Below are 15,899 nucleotides of genomic sequence, written 5' to 3' on the forward strand. Positions count from 1 at the left end.
TCTCTTCATCGAAATGGTATCGATATAGATGTAATTTCAAGTGATTTGATTATACTTTTTATTCTACGTGTAAATTATGTGTAAATAATAAGAAGCTGTGATTACACAGAGCTAAAAAAAATATTTATTCCAGTTATTAATTCGTATGAAGCCTAAGCCCTAGTACAAAATGGTAGTCCAGAAGAGTCAGGACTCGGGAGTCAACATTGCAAATGTTGTAAACAAGGCTGTAGCGTGTAGATTGTTCCATATTTACTTAGTTGTATGGTAAGAATAGGTTTTAATGTCTTGTTTAACACCTCGGGATGAGGCAGAAGAGTGTGAATAAGTGTAACAATGAGCAAGAAGTAGCAAAGTACCGGTAAGTCCAAGGTAGGTAGGAAAGGTACTGTTGCCACTGCTAGAGTGGACGGAACTGGATTAGTCACGAGTTTGGGAATTCGGTGAATATCTACCGTAGAAAACTTGGTCTTATATCACAGAATTATGTATCTTATCATTAACATTGGTTGTGCACTCTATTTTTCGGTGCGGTATTGCACATTAAACCTTGAATGGCCTGACCACATTTTTTTTCCCAGGTTAGGACTGAAGGATACCTCGGTTAACACAGAAGTTCAGTACCGTATGTGGATTTCACAGTTAGGTTAGCATTGGTTTAGTTTGTGTAATGTCTATAAATGTGTCAGTAAGCTTAGTAATTAGTTTATTATTTGGTTTACAGTTAGGTTAGCATTGGTTTAGTTTGTGTAATGTCTATAAATGTGTCAGTAAGCTTAGTAATTACCGTACCGTTTATTATTTTTCACATTACCGGTATATAGATTGTGAGAAACAAATAAAGACCTTGGATGAGGCTATATGGTGTGACCTCAAGGATAAGGAGCTGAACAGGGAGACTGCCAGAGCTCCAGCAGCATGGAGATCCATCATTTGGCACCCTAGGCTGATGCATGCAAGCATGTTGGAGTCTTTATAAATGATACAGTTTAGCCTTTCAGTGTTTTATATAAAATTTTTACTTTTGAGAATTTTTTTTCCCTTTGTTGTGCTCATGTCTGAGTTATTTCAGCGTCTTCTGTGACATTATATTCCCAACTTAGGGTGTGTTTTCTCTGTTGCATTTCTGTCTCAAATGCATCTTTATGGAGGTTTCAATATAGTTCCATAAGAATTCTCCTATCGTGACACGTCACCATCACCCTGCAATAGCTTCCATCCCCAACAGTGCTGAGGCGGCTGAAGAAACTTGTGCTACACTGTTTCCCTTAGGCCTCATGATGGGTACCAGTAACTTCAGACTTCAGTATACTGTACTATCATTTATAATTTTAACTGCCCAGGTTGGCATGTGGGATAGATATACAGTATAATCAACACAGTGTGTGACTAGACAACCAGATCATGTGAACACCTCATTGCTTCAGCTGAACTGGTTTTATATGTTCCCTCTTCACTCAACAGTATGGGACCAATGAGGTGTGAAAAGGCACAGTCACACAGATCATTTTCTTGTCCGAATATTGCCATAACAGTGAAAACTTGTCTAGTATTGCCAAGATTTTGGTTTTATGATCAAATTTGTCTTATTGCCAGCTTTTAGCGACACTGGGTATGAGTGTGCGTACTTATGCACCATCTTGAACATTTTTTATGGTGTGGAAAAGTTATTTATGGTTTCTCTGCTGATGAGTTTACTGTTCTGAATAATTTTTAATGCCAGGTGTAGGAAATACTTTCTTATACTTGATAGGTAAGCCTGTATGGACAGTTTTAAGACTGGTTATTTGACCACTATAACACTTCCCAAAATACTATGTCTGTCTATAGCCAGATGCCTTAATACCACAAGGGATGGCCACAAACAGATTGCCTCCATGTCACCTTGTCCCCTGCCATTTTGCTGCCATCCCCCCAACTTACACCTCCCTCTCTCATATACAGTAGAAGTCCGATTTTTCAGCATCTATGGGACCAGGCAAGTGCCGAAATATCAAAATTGCCGAATTATCGAAAACCCTACCCACTCAGTACCTTATATGTTTCGGTGAACACTATCATCATTACTCATATCATTACAAATGTGTTTGGAGAGAGTACTGTATACTGTTTGATACTGTACAATACTGTAGTGAATACAGTACTATACATGAATATGAAAAATAAAGAAATTAGTGAACATACTGTATATAAATGTAATGGTACAGTAAGCCTACAAGTTCACATGCACTTACCTAAACTTATAGTAGGTTCCTTATTTACATATGTACAATAGAAGGGGTTGATTGGAGTCTGCTACTGCTGGAAGAAGTCCCCAGCAGTAGAGGGTCCTGCAACAGGCTCCAAGGACTCTTCTCCCTGTTGCTGCGGCAGTAGAGCTTGAGGTTCAGAGACTGCTGTTGGTGATGGAGAGGAAGGAGCAGAGGAGCTTACGTTAAACTCATCCATAATCTGTTTCCTACTCATGCCAGCCTCTAATTTTTTCAACAGCTCAATTTTCCGAGCAATACTCAACATCTTATGTGTACGCTTCTTGCTAACACCAGTTAACTTTCCACACGTGGAGGCCATTTTCAAAGCACACAGAAGATGTTTATACTGTTCACAACACACGGCTGGTCCACTCAGGTGTTACAAAGCTCCTGTCTGATGTTACGGTGCTTACAGCACACTCGAATAGTAATTTCAGAGGTATTTCGGTACGAAGTTCACAAAGCACACAGAAGAATCAAGAGAAGTCGGCAGCAGCACGGCAACAACTTGGAAGAATGGCGGAAGAATGGCGAAACAGATTCTCTTTCCCATGCTAGACTCACTACATGTTTGTCCTCTCTTTATGCTATAGGAGAAAGAGCTAGCCTCTGAGCTTCATGGCAGTGGTAGACTCGTTCCATCACTTTCACTATCTCACTCACTAAGGCGGGTAGCTAGCTGGTGAGCCTCATGGAGAATTTCAAGACTGACGAAAAAAATCGGAGAATCTGCCGAACGATCGGAGATTTTCGTAAATGGGACTATTTCTCAAAACTGCCGAAATGTCAGATTTGCCGGGGAATTGGATGCCAAAATATTGGACTTTTACTGTACCTCTCTATTCCATCCCCCCATCTCATCCTTAGTCTCCCCCTCCCTCTTCTCCCCACCACGTCACTCACACTCTCGTAATCAGGGATGGGGTCAAATACATAGGCCTATTTGTATTTGCAAATACACAAAAATCTATATATGTATCTTATTTGTATGTTATTTGTATTTGAGAATTTTAAAAGTTGCATATTTGTATCTATATTTGTATTTGAGCCCTGTATTTGCCATATTTGCTTCAAATACACCCAATTAAAAATTGCTAATTTTACATGTCTTTTGTCGTTGTCGTTTCATCTTCGTTTCGTTTTGAAAGGCTCCAACATGCTTGTATACGTCGGCCTTGGTCACCTCATGGCGGCTTTCCACGCTGCACGATCCATTGCAGCCTCCTTGTTCAGTCCCTTAACCCTGAGGTCACACTTAATGACCTCGTCCCATGTCTTTCTCGGTCTACCCCTCTTAACCCCATCCCCAATATTAACATTTCTCACCTTCCTCACCCAATTATCATCCCCCATCCTCTCCACATGTCCAAACCATTGTCGTAAAATTACTGCGAGTAGTGAATTTTACTTTTCTTCATAAATAAAAGTTGGCATAGTTGGCATCTTGTCTACCACTCTCATTCAGTCAAGGGATAATGTACAGTACCATGCTTGTCAGAACGTGTTCCAAACCTGTTAGCCTATGTTGAGTGACTGAGAGACAGATCAGCACGAGTAGCCAGCAGTCACTCATAAAGCCAAGATGTCTAGTAGGCCTACTGTATTTAGATGTTTTGGACCTAAGCAGCCTGGTTCTGACCCTAGCCAGTACATCTTTGAGTGTAATTATTGTCACAAGAATGTTGCTGGCTTCCTCAAGAGTACATCCAATCTGTGGACACATTTAAAGGTTAGTTTCTATCTATCTATCTATTGCCAGATGCCTCAATCCCATTTGGGGTGGCCACAAACAAATCGCCTCCAAGTTGCCCTGTCCCCTGCCAATTCACTGCCCTGCTCCCAACTCACACCCCCCTCTCTCATATACCTCTCCACCCCATCCCTCCATCTCATCCTCGGCCTCCCCCTCCCTCTTCCCCCCTCCATCTCACTCACATACTGTACACTCTCTTTGTCAGTCTTTCACCCTCAATCCTCTCCACATGGCTAAACCACCTCAGTGTGTTCCTCATAACACTTCCTATCACATCCACATCCACGCCACAACGCTCCTTTATATCCTCATTTATTAGCCTGTCTCTCCATGTGACTCCACAGGCTCCTCTTAAATAACTCATTTCCACTGCTCTCACTCTTGACTTGTGTCCTTCCAACAACGTCCAAGTTTCTCTTCCGTACGTTAGAGTTGGTATCACAATACTGTCGTGTAGTATCTTTTTCACTTCCATGCTCACTTCCCTGTTTCTTATCACTGCTTTCAAAGAACCAGCAACCTTTCTTCCCTGCTGTACCCTTTCAAACACTTCACCCTCCAAACCTCCATCCTTACTCATCACACTACCCAAGTACTTAAACGTACTCACATTTTCCTTTTCCTCACCATCCAACCTCGCTGTACATTCACTGACTTCACCTCTCTCAAAGACCATCACCTTACTCTTCCCTACATTCACCTTTAGATTCCGTTTCTTACACACTCTCCCAAACTCATCCACCAAGCCTTGCAGCTTCCCTTCATCTTCACTCAACAACACAGTATCATGTGCAAACAACAGTACAGGGAGTTTCCAAACACTATCCTCTCTCACCAGGGCCACTTCAACATCCACTACCTTACCTTGTACCTCTTTTATTACCCCATCCATGTACAGATTGAACAACCACGGAGACATGACACATCCCTGTTTCAACCCAATTTTCAAAGAGAAAAATTCACTTAGTTCACCATCCACACGCACTGCAGCCTTCGCACCATCGTACATACTCTTCACAGCATTCAACAACTTCACATCTACTCCATATATTCTTAACACTTTCCACAATCCTTGTCCATCCACCCTGTCATATGCTTTCTCCAAATCCATGAAAGCCACATACAACTTCTTTCCCTTCTCTAGAAAGTTTTCCACTAAAGATCTAAGAATGAATATATGATCTACACAACCTCATCCCTTCCTAAAGCCTCCCTGTTCTTCTCCAACTAATTCCTCTGTTCTTTCTCTGACTCTGTCAATAAGTATCCTACCATACACTTTTCCTATTATACTAAGAAGACAAATGCCCCTATGATTACCACACACTTCTTTTTCCCCTTTTCCTTTGTACAAGGGAATAATTATACCTGACTTCCAATCCTCCGGGACTCTACCTTCCTCCCAGGCCAATCTGCACATCTTCCACATCCATTCTACTACTATCTCTCCCCCATGCTTCAGCATTTCACCACACACTTCATCAATTCCTGGGACTTTCCCCGATTTAACTTTCTTCATTGCTTCCACAACTTCTGTCCTACTGATTTCTTCCTGTCTTCTCACCTCCCTCCTTCTCCCAGCCATTCCCCAGCTTATACTTGCATTACTTCCATCCTCTATGTTCAACAATTCCTTAAAGTGTTCTCTCCATCTGCTGACTCAGTTAGTTTACTTAGTTAAATTAAATCAGTGGTGTAGTGCTATAATAAATGAGTGAAGCATTATTAGTGTGCAAGAACTTGAAAGAAGCTGGTACGGTAGCTGCGTTTGTATTTGTATTTGAAGTTTCATATTTGTATTTGTTGGTATGATACCTGTATTTGTATTTTATTTGTATTTGAAGCTTCATATTTTTATTTGTATTTGATGATTTAAAGTTTGAATATTTGTACCTGTACAGCATTTGTAATTGGCAGCAAAGAAATTAATGTATCTGTGTCCGTATTTGTATTTGTGCACTTGTATTTGACTCCATCCCTGCTCGTAATTGGTCTCTCACTCTCTATCTTCTCCACATGGCCAAACCTCCGTAGTACGGTATGTTTCTTGCAATACTGTCACATCCACACCCACACCACAGCAGCCCATCACTTCCTTATTTGTCAGTCTGTCTCTTCATGTAACCACACATGCATGTCTCAAAAAAACTCATTTCCATTGCTCTCACACTTGATTTGTGCCCTTCCAAAAAAGGTCCAAGCATCGCTTCCATACGGTAAAGTGATCGCAACATTGTCATGCAGCGACCTTTTCTCTGTCTGTCTGTCTGTCTGTCTGTCTCTCTCTCTCTCTCTCTCTCTCTCTCTCTCCCCGTGCTCATTTCCCTACTTCTTGTCAGTTCTGTCAGTGAAGCAGCCCTGGTACCCTTTCAAACACCTCATTCTCCTAACTTCCATCCTTATTCATCACACTACCTAAGTATATACTTAAATGCATTTACATTTTCCATTTCCTCACTATCCAGCCATACTGTGCATTCATTGACTTCATTTAGCTACCTTGAAGACCACAACATAGAGTACCCTACATTCACCTTTAGGCTTCATTTCTTACTCTCCCAGACTCATTCACTAAGCCTTGCAGTTCTCTTTTTTCTTCACTTAACAATACAGTATCGTCTGCAAACAACAGAACAGGAAGTTTCCAGATACTGCCCTCTCTCGTTAGTGCCACTCCAGCATCGGCTGTCTTCCCTTGTGTCTCGTTTATAACTACATCCATTCGTTTTCATTTTTAAAGGCTCCCACATGCTTGCATGTGGCCTTGGTCACCTAATGGCGGCTCTCCATGCTGCACGATCCATTGCAGCCTCCCTGTTCAGTCCCTTAACCCTGAGGTCACACTTAATGACCTCATCCCATGTCTTTCTCGGTCTACCCCTCATAACCCCACCCCCAATATTAACACGTCTCACCTTCCTCACCCAATTATCATCCCCCATCCTCTCCATATATATGAGAGAGGGGGGTGTGAGCTGGGAGCAGGGGAGTGAAATGACGGGGGACAGGGCGACTTGGAGGCGATTTGTTTGTGGCCACCCCAAACGGGATTGAGGCGTCTGGCAATAGATAGATAGATAGATCCTCTCCACATGTCCAAACCATCTCAATCTACCTCTCCTCATCACAACACCAATACACTCCAGTCCCATCCTACTTCTCAACTCTTCCATCGTAAACCCAGCCCCTCCAGGCCTTGGACGCAGGGACGCACTGCACATCCACCTAATCATTGTCATTTCTGTACGTCTGAGCCGGCAAATATCTTCCTCCTTCACTGCCCAGGTCTCACTACCATACAGCATTACACTCCTAACACATGCTGCATACAAAGACCCCTTAGCACGTAGGGAGAGTCCTCTCAATGTCAGGAGAGGCAAGAGCTCCCTGAACTTCTTCCAACCACTTCTCACCCTAGCCACAGAGCTAGCTCTAGCCCCACCTCCAGCACACAACATGTCTCCCAAATAACAAAACTCTTCCACACACTCAAGAGATTCACAAGCAAGTTCAATCCTTTCACGTCTGACAATCTCCACCTGCTCATCCTGACATGCCGTACACATAAAATCAGCATTATTTCGCAGTCTACCTCTGATACCACTACAACTCTTATGCACCCATTTATCACACACCGCACAAGATGGAATTACTTCCCACGCCCTTGTGGCAAACTGCACATGGCCACTCTCCCTCATCTTTGACAGTACCGCCACCAACCCTAGATATCATCACTTTTGTTTTATCTGCATTTACCCTTCAACCTTTGTGCCCCATACCATCTCTCCCCTTCCTAAACCTTTCCTCCGCCTCCCTTTCGTTCTCTGCAATCAACACCAAATCATCAGCATACAACAACTCCCACGGGAGTCCGTTTCTAAAGTCACGTGAAAGGGCTTCAAGTACCATGATAAACAACATGGGACTCAAGACTGACCCCTGATGCACAGCAACATTCACGGAAAACTCATCACTCAAATCTACATTCACTCTTACCTGGGTGTGAGCACCCACATACATGGCCATAACCACCCTAACCAGCCACTCCTCCAAGCCAAGCTTTCTCATTGCCCACTTCACCACCTCTCTAGGGACTGTCAAAGGCCTTTTCCAAATCAACAAAAACAAAATAAAGATCCCTTCTCCTACCAATATATTTTTCCTGAAGCTGTCGAACAATGAATATAGCATCAGTGGTCCCCCTATCTGGCATAAACCTAAACTGCATCTCATCAATATTCATTCTTTCTCTAATCATACCTTCTAAAACTCTCTCCATTACCTTCATTATCTGATCTAAAAGCTTTATACCTCTATAATTTCCTCTTTCCAGGGCATCACCCTTCCCTTTATACACATTTACAATTACACTCTTCAGCCAATCATCTGGGACAAGACACTCATAAATAATCCTATTTATCAGGTCAGTGACTAAACTTACAACGGCCATACCACGTTGAGTACACCGCTTCCCGTCCGATCAGCGAAGTTAAGCAATGTTGGGTCTGGTTAGTACTTGGATAGGTGACCGCCTGGGAACACCAGATGCTGTTGGCATCCCTATGTCTCAAGTGGGGTTGGTGGAGGATTAGTGCCCCTCCCTGTAAAACAATTAACTCTAAGCTGTTGGCCACCCCGTTTGGGATACATGGTGTCTGGCAATGGATGGATGGATGGATGGACTAAACTCACCCTTATATCACCTGAGGCCTTCAGCAATTCGGCAGTCAACCCAGACACACCTGCTGCCTTCCCCACCCTCATCCTGCCTATCGCCTCACTCACAGTAGCAGTATCAATCAAAGGCCAAGGGCCAGACAGATCTGCTGGCTCCAAACCTTCCCTGTCCCAGTCAAACTCCTCATTCAACAACTGGTTATAATGCTCTCTCCATACATCTTTAATATCTTCACTGTTCACCACTACCCCTCCATCATCATTCTTCACACACTGCTCACGTATAATATCCCGATTATCCCTCTTCACTTGACCTGCCACCCTAAATATCATATTTTTCCTTTCCCCATGATTTAGGTTATCAAGTAATAGTCTCTGTGACTCAGACTTTGCCCTGTATACCTCTCTTCTAGCGCTACGCTTGGCAGCCAAATATTCCTCTTTGCTACCACCCTTCTTCCATTCCCGGAAAAGCCTTCTTTTCTCCTTAACTGCAGCTTCTACACCCTCATCCCACCACCAAGTTACTTTATGTCTTGGTGGTCCTCTTGCCCAACTGCATGTTACATAAGTAACTCTCAAGAAATTGTTCTTGAGGGCTCTGTACTGTTCATTAACGCCTTTGTCTACAGCTCCCTGTTCAGCCACCACTCTCCTCAACTCGCTATAGAAGGCATCCCTTACTACTTGGTTTTTCAGCTTCCATATTTTCCTTCTAGGCACATAAGTGATCTTTTTCATCACTTGTTCTTTAAGCACCATATCACAAATCAATAGTTTGTGCTGCTGCACACACTCCTCACTTCCTAGTAGTCCAACTTTCAGTCTTACCCACACAATCCTTGAGCCAACTGATCCATACTCTTTTATATTCTCCTTCCATCTGTTACTCACAACAATACACACTCCTTTTGCCCTCTCATTCTCACCTATTCTGCACATATGCCCCATCCATACTCCCATTCTCTCATACTCTCACCTTGCCATTTAGTTTCAGTTAATCCACATACATCCACTTTTGCACCCTCAAGCACCTGGACAATCTCTCTCTCTTTCACGTCATCATTCACTCCCTGTACATTCTACGTCACCATCCGGATCATGTCCTTTGTACAGTCCTTAGTCGTCAACTTTTGGTCAGTCCTTGTCCGAGGCTTCTTGTTCGTATTTTTAGTTAGTTGTTTTCCGGGGAGGGGCACTAACCCTCCGCCAACCCACTCGCTGTGACGTAGGGAACACATGGTGGTTGGTTATAAGGTTACCACCCAGCGTTGTAAATTATTTCCTGGTTTACAGGAGATCATTTGACTTGCCACTCAGTGTAGAGCTATTCTAAAAACAGGGTACCAGAGCACTAAGTGGGTGCATGACGGGTGTCCGCACTTACCACAGTTCAGTTTTAGAAAGGGAAAATCATATTTTACTAATCTATTAAGCTACTATGATAGAGTTACAGAAACGTTACAGAAAAGAGAAGGATGGGTGGACAGTATCTATTTAGATGTCAAGAAAGCCTTTGATTGAGTACCACACCAAAGACTTTTATGGAAACTGTACCATCATGGAGGGGTTCAAGGCAACCTGCACCATTAGAGACAGGATTTTCTCAGAAAAAGAGAAATGAGAACAGTACTAAGGGGAAATTTCTTATCATGGTGGGAAGTGACTAGTGGAGTTGCATGGGGCTCAGTTTTGGCACCAATTATGTTTTTAGTGTATATAAATAACATAGACAGTAACAATGGAAATGGAAGCTATCTAAATTTGTTTCCTAATGATGGAAAAATACAAAGGAAAATTACTAACAGATTCATGCAGAGAGGTACGAGAAGAATTAAATAAGCTTCATAAATGGAGCAATAAATGGCAAATGTAAGTAATGTGGACAAGTGTCATGTAATTAAGTTTAAAAGTGAAAAAAGACCAGATTGGGATTTTCACTCTCATTTTAATTGTCGGGACCAACTTGCCTAGCCCCGGGCTTCTGTGCTCCTCATGGGGCAACACAGGATTGGATGATGTATGTATGTATGTATGTATGTATGAATGAAAAAAGACCAGATTGGGATTATAAGTTAGGAAGTTCAGCCCTACACATATCAGAAGAGGAGAAGGACCTAGGAGTGATTATTAGTAACAGACTATCTCTGTCCGACCACATCAGTGAGAAGGTACGTAACATGTATACACTGCTTGCTAATATGAGAATAGCATTCACACATATAAATAAAGACATGCTGAGAAAGATAACATTGTTCATCAAACCAACCCTGGAGTATGCATCAGTAGTCTTGGAACCTCATCTAAAAAAGTACATAGATAAGATTGAAAAGTACAAAGGTCAGCTACAAGATGGGTACCAAGCTTAACCCTTTCAGGTCTCAAATAAGTCCCAAGGTCACGTTTGAGAGACGCATTTTTTTTTATAGAAAAGTCAAGGTTTGCAAATAAAGAAAAAAATATCATATTCATGCACAAGGAAGTAATACACATCTGCCTATAAAACATTAGAGCTCTGCTCACTATACAAGTGCTGCAAAAATGATGGGAAGTTGCTTAGCAAGTGGTGTGTGGTAGCATGGTGAGTATTGCCATCTCAGTGGGTAGGTGATTTCTTGGTGCATAGGCAACATGATTGCATTGTGTGTTTCCAAGTTTTTCCATAAAAAACAGTGCACTAATATATGTACATTATATCTCACGTGATTTGCGAATGATTCTTGAGATGTTTTCTTTACAAACAACAAACTAAACAGTTACAAGATCCATATAAAACTATCACTTACTAGTTATTACTGACTAATTTATTTTACTGTGCTCTTATTTTGCTTAGTGCTGTCCAAGGCTGTGGGGGTGAGGACATGGGGGTAAGCCTATGAGCTTGCCTTTTGTATATACATTTGTTTATTTTATTGTTGCTAACTATATCATCCTGTGCACTTACAGGCAGCAGTAGAGACAGTGATCAAATATTTATTATTTCTCAAAATTGACAGTATTATAAGTATAACCAGGAAATGTGAGAAACTCATGAAATATAAATCAGAAAAAAGTAAGGACACACTAACAATCATTTGTCAATGAAAAAGGCAACACTCGCTGCACATGTATGTCCGCCTGGTAACAAATAAATGCATGGTACGTGTATAAAAGGCTACAGAAACAACCTTAGAAACCTGAAATCATAAATCTGTAATTATTTTCCCTCAATCAGACACTTTAACACCCAGGAAATGAATAAAAATTGAGACATACAATGCAGAAATCTCTTGCTTGACTGTGACGCAGCAGCTATGTGCCTAGGCAGGAGGCAGGGGATGGGGGATTAGAGAGAGAGTGGAGGGTGGGAGGTAGAGGGGTGGGGGATCAGTGGGAGGTAGGAGGGTGGAGGGTGGGAGGTAGAGGGGTGGGGGATCGGTGGGAGGTAGGTGGGTGGAGGAAGAAGGGGGTGGGGGATTGGAGGGAGAGTGGAGGGTGGAAGGTAGAGGGGTGGGGAATCGGTGGGAGTAGGGGGGTGGAGGAAGGGGGATATGAAAGGGAGGAGGGAGGTGAGAGCTAGGTATCCTGCAGAGCAGTAAAAATATATTGCAAACATTACTCTTTTGCTGAATGAACTGTCTGACACCAAAATAGTAAAAAATATTGCCAGATCAAAAGTATAATAAAACCAGTTCATGCAACACAACCCCTCACCGTGATTAGCTCTTCCCAGACTGTTTAATCTAAAATATTGTGATCTGCACATGCCTTGTAGAAGCAGAGGGGTCTGGGGAGCAGCTCGTATCCTTATTTCATCCACCAGCCTCACGCAACAGTTTTCATTCATGCCTAAATATGCTGCGACGGGAGTGGCTAGGAGATCCCTACTGAGAAAGCCACTATAGTGACCAGGAGACCTGAAAGGGTTAAGGGATCTAAGCTACAAAGAAAGACTAGGAAAACTGAATCTACCAACACTACAGGAGAGAAGGAAAAGAGGAGACATAATTATGCTATATAAATGCATCTCAGGGAAATTATGAGAACTGGAATATAAGGTAGAATTGTTTTTTGTAAATATGATACTTCAAGTACGAAACTGAAACCAACCAATCATGCAGCAGGAGTGCGCAGGTGCAACATTCACGAAAGTGGATCATCAACTCGAAGAAAATCGAGTATAGGTACAGTATGTGCACATTTGCTCACAGGGGGTGATTTGTGGCTGTAGAGAGCTCACAAAACATTCACGGAAATTCCACATTCACGGGGGTCCGTTGTCCCTAACCCCTGTGAATATGGAGGGCCGCCTGTATATGAAGTGGTTTACAGTTATCAATTTTTTGCAGATAATAATGTTATGTTTGCTTTTCAGCCATGCCTGGTAGCACTCAAGAGAGCCGGCCTCTCCTGACGGGGGTTGACCCTAACACAGACCCAGAACTAGCTCGGCATCAAGCGCATCAAGGCTTGGATGATGATGGTGACGAAGAGGCAGGGGACTCTTCGGGACTTACTGCCTCTGGGCATCATATTGATGATGCTCACCAGCAGACTACGTGAGTACAAAATTATCTTAAAAGGGCAGAGGCTGAGAAATTAATGCTTGTTACAGAATTGTCTTAAAGTAAAAGGGCTGAGGCTGAGAAGTTAGTGCTTGCACAGTGCAAAAGTTCATGCACCTTATTACATGACATACTGCCCTCATAATTACTAATCAGGGTCTTTGTTTTACCCCCCCTGGGGGTAGGGTTTTTTTTTTTTTCAAGAATACTCCCCCAGTATCCCTGCTTGTTGTAAAAGGCGACTGAAAGGGTTGGCGGAGGGTTAGTGCCCCTCCCCAGAAAACAGCTAACTAAAAAGACAAACAAGAAACCTCGAACAAGGACTGACCAAACGATGACGACCCAGGACCGGACAAAGGACTTGGTAATGGCAACATGGAATGTAAGAGGAGCAAATAATGAGGTGAAAGAGAGAGAGATTGTCCAGGTGCTTGAGGGTGCAGAAGTGGATGTATGTGGAATAACTGAAACAAAATGGAGAGGAGAAAGTGTGAGAGAATGGGAGTATGGATGGGGTATATGTGCAGGAGTAGGTGAGAATGAGAGGGCAAAGGAAGGAGTATGTATAGTTGTGAGTAAAAGATGGAAGAAGAGCATAAGACAGTATGGATCACTTGTGTCAAGGATTGTGTGGGTAAGGTTGAACGTTGGAATACAAATGTGGGCGATTGTGTGTGTGTATGCGCCAACGCAAGATCATGCTAGCAGAGTGAGAGAAGAGTTCTGGACAAATGTGGAAGTGTGCATGGAAAAGTTTGGAAGGAATGAGAGAGTGTTTTTGATCGGTGATATGAATGGTAAAGTAGGGAATGTGAAGGTGGATGGAATAGTTGGTGAGTGGGGTGTGCCTGCTGAGATAGATAAGAATGGCAGTGTGTTAGTGGACATTTGTTTTGGGCGGGGTTTGGTGATAGCCAATACCCTCTTCAGGCATAAAATAATCCATAGGTATACATGGTGAGTGATGAGAAGGGTGGGTGGTGAACTGAATGAAAGAAAGGCAATGAGTGATTATGTGTGTGTGGATGAAAGAATGCGAAGATGTGTAATGGATGCAAGAGCTTATAGAAGTTGGGGAAGTGGACTTTCTGACCACTGCTTGATGGTGGCCAGAATTAGGATCCCAGTAAAATGGAGAAATAGAAGAAGAGAAAGATGAGAGGTAGGAGTAGTTGCAAGGAGAGTGGAAAGGTTACAAGAGGATGAGAAAAAGGCAGAGTATAAGAGAGAAGTGGAAGAACGATTGGGCAAATATGAATTGGAGCAGATGGGGGACGTGGAAGGTGTGTGCAGGATATTTACAGAAGAAATATGAGCAGCATGTGATGTGGTGTGTGGGAGGAAGAGAAGATGGAGGGGGCTGCAAGGAACAGCGGAGTGGACTGAAGAGGTGAGACAGGCTGTGGCACAAAAGAAGAAAACATACGATGACTGGATGAGAAATAGGGGCGTGGAAGAAGTTGAGAGGTGGAAGAGAGAGTTATATGTAGAAGGAGAGAGGTGAAAAGATTAGTAAGAGAGAGTAAGAAGAGAGTGGATGAGGAATCTGGAAGGAATTTGAGTGTAAAGTGGAGGGACTGTAAGAAAATGTTCTGGAAAGAGGTGAAGAGAGTAAGACTGGGTGGAAGTGAGGTTAGCAGGGGAGTGAAAGATAAAAATGGTAGATTACTAGTGGAGAAGGGAGAAAAAGTGAGCAGATGGAGAGAACACTTTAAGGAATTGTTGAACATAGAGGATGGAAGTAATGCGAGTATAAGTGGCTGGGGAATGGCTGGGAGAAGGAGGGAGGTGAGAAGACAGGAGGAAATCAGTAGGATAGAAGTTGTGGAAGCAATGAAGAAAGTGAAATTGGGGAAAGCCCCAGGAATTGATGGAGTGTGTGATGAAATGCTGAAGCATGGGGGAGAGATAGTAGTAGAATGGATGTGGAAGATGTGTAGATTGGCCTGGGAGGAAGGTAGAGTCCCAGAATATTGGAAGTCATGTATAATTATTCCCTTGTACAAAGGAAAAGGGGAAAAAGAAGTGTGTGGTAATCATAGGGGCATTTGTCTTCTTAGTATAATAGGAAAAGTGAATGGTAGGATACTTATTGAGAGAGTTAGAGAAAGAACAGAGGAATTAGTTGGAGAAGAACAGGGAGGCTTTAGGAAGGGAAAAGGTTATATAGATCAGATATTCATTCTTAGGTCTTTAGTGGAAAAGTTTCTAGAGAAGGGAAAGAAGTTGTATGTGGCTTTCATGGATTTGGAGAAAGCAAATGACAGGGTGGAGAGACAAGGATTGTGGAAAGTTTTAAGAATATATGGAGCAGATGGGAAGTTGATGAATGCTGTGAAGAGTATGTATGATGGTGCTAAGGCTGCAGTGCGTGTGGATGGTGAAGTAAGTGAATTTTTCTCTTTGAAGGTTTGGTTGAAACAGGGATGTGTCATGTCTCCATGGTTGTTCAATCTGTACATGGATGGAGTAATAAAAGAGGTACAAGGTAAGGTAGTGGATGTTGGAGTGGCCCTGGTGAGAGAGGATAGTGTTTGGAAACTCCCTGTACTGTTGTTTGCAGATGATACTGTGTTGTTGAGTGAAGACGAAGGGAAGCTTCAAGGCTTGGTGGATGAGTTTGGGAGAGTGTGTAAGAAACGGAATCTAAAGGTGAATGTAGGGGAGAGTAAA

The 15,899-nt window shown here is 42.6% G+C and overlaps 1 protein-coding gene and 1 non-coding gene across 2 annotated transcripts in view; both read left to right on the top strand.

The window, feature by feature from the left end:
- The first annotated feature begins 229 nt into the window (after nucleotides 1-229).
- Nucleotides 230-15,899, top strand: part of LOC145415746 (proton-coupled amino acid transporter-like protein acs) — a 174,184-nt gene continuing 158,514 nt past the window's right edge. The window contains exons 1-2 of the mRNA XM_080284981.1: nucleotides 230-267; nucleotides 13,037-13,220. Coding sequence (XP_080141107.1) covers nucleotides 13,039-13,220 — 182 coding nt within the window. The 5' untranslated portion in view covers nucleotides 230-267; nucleotides 13,037-13,038. The remainder of the gene's footprint in view (nucleotides 268-13,036; nucleotides 13,221-15,899) is intronic.
- On the top strand, nucleotides 8,444-8,562 carry LOC145415851 (5S ribosomal RNA). The gene has a single exon (XR_013900157.1). It is a non-coding gene; the product is annotated as a 5S ribosomal RNA (ribosomal RNA).

This window comes from Coenobita brevimanus, chromosome 103, assembly GCF_032717465.1.
Source record: "Coenobita brevimanus isolate Jiangsu-jjx chromosome 103, ASM3271746v2, whole genome shotgun sequence".
NCBI classification, from domain to species: domain Eukaryota; kingdom Metazoa; phylum Arthropoda; class Malacostraca; order Decapoda; family Coenobitidae; genus Coenobita; species Coenobita brevimanus.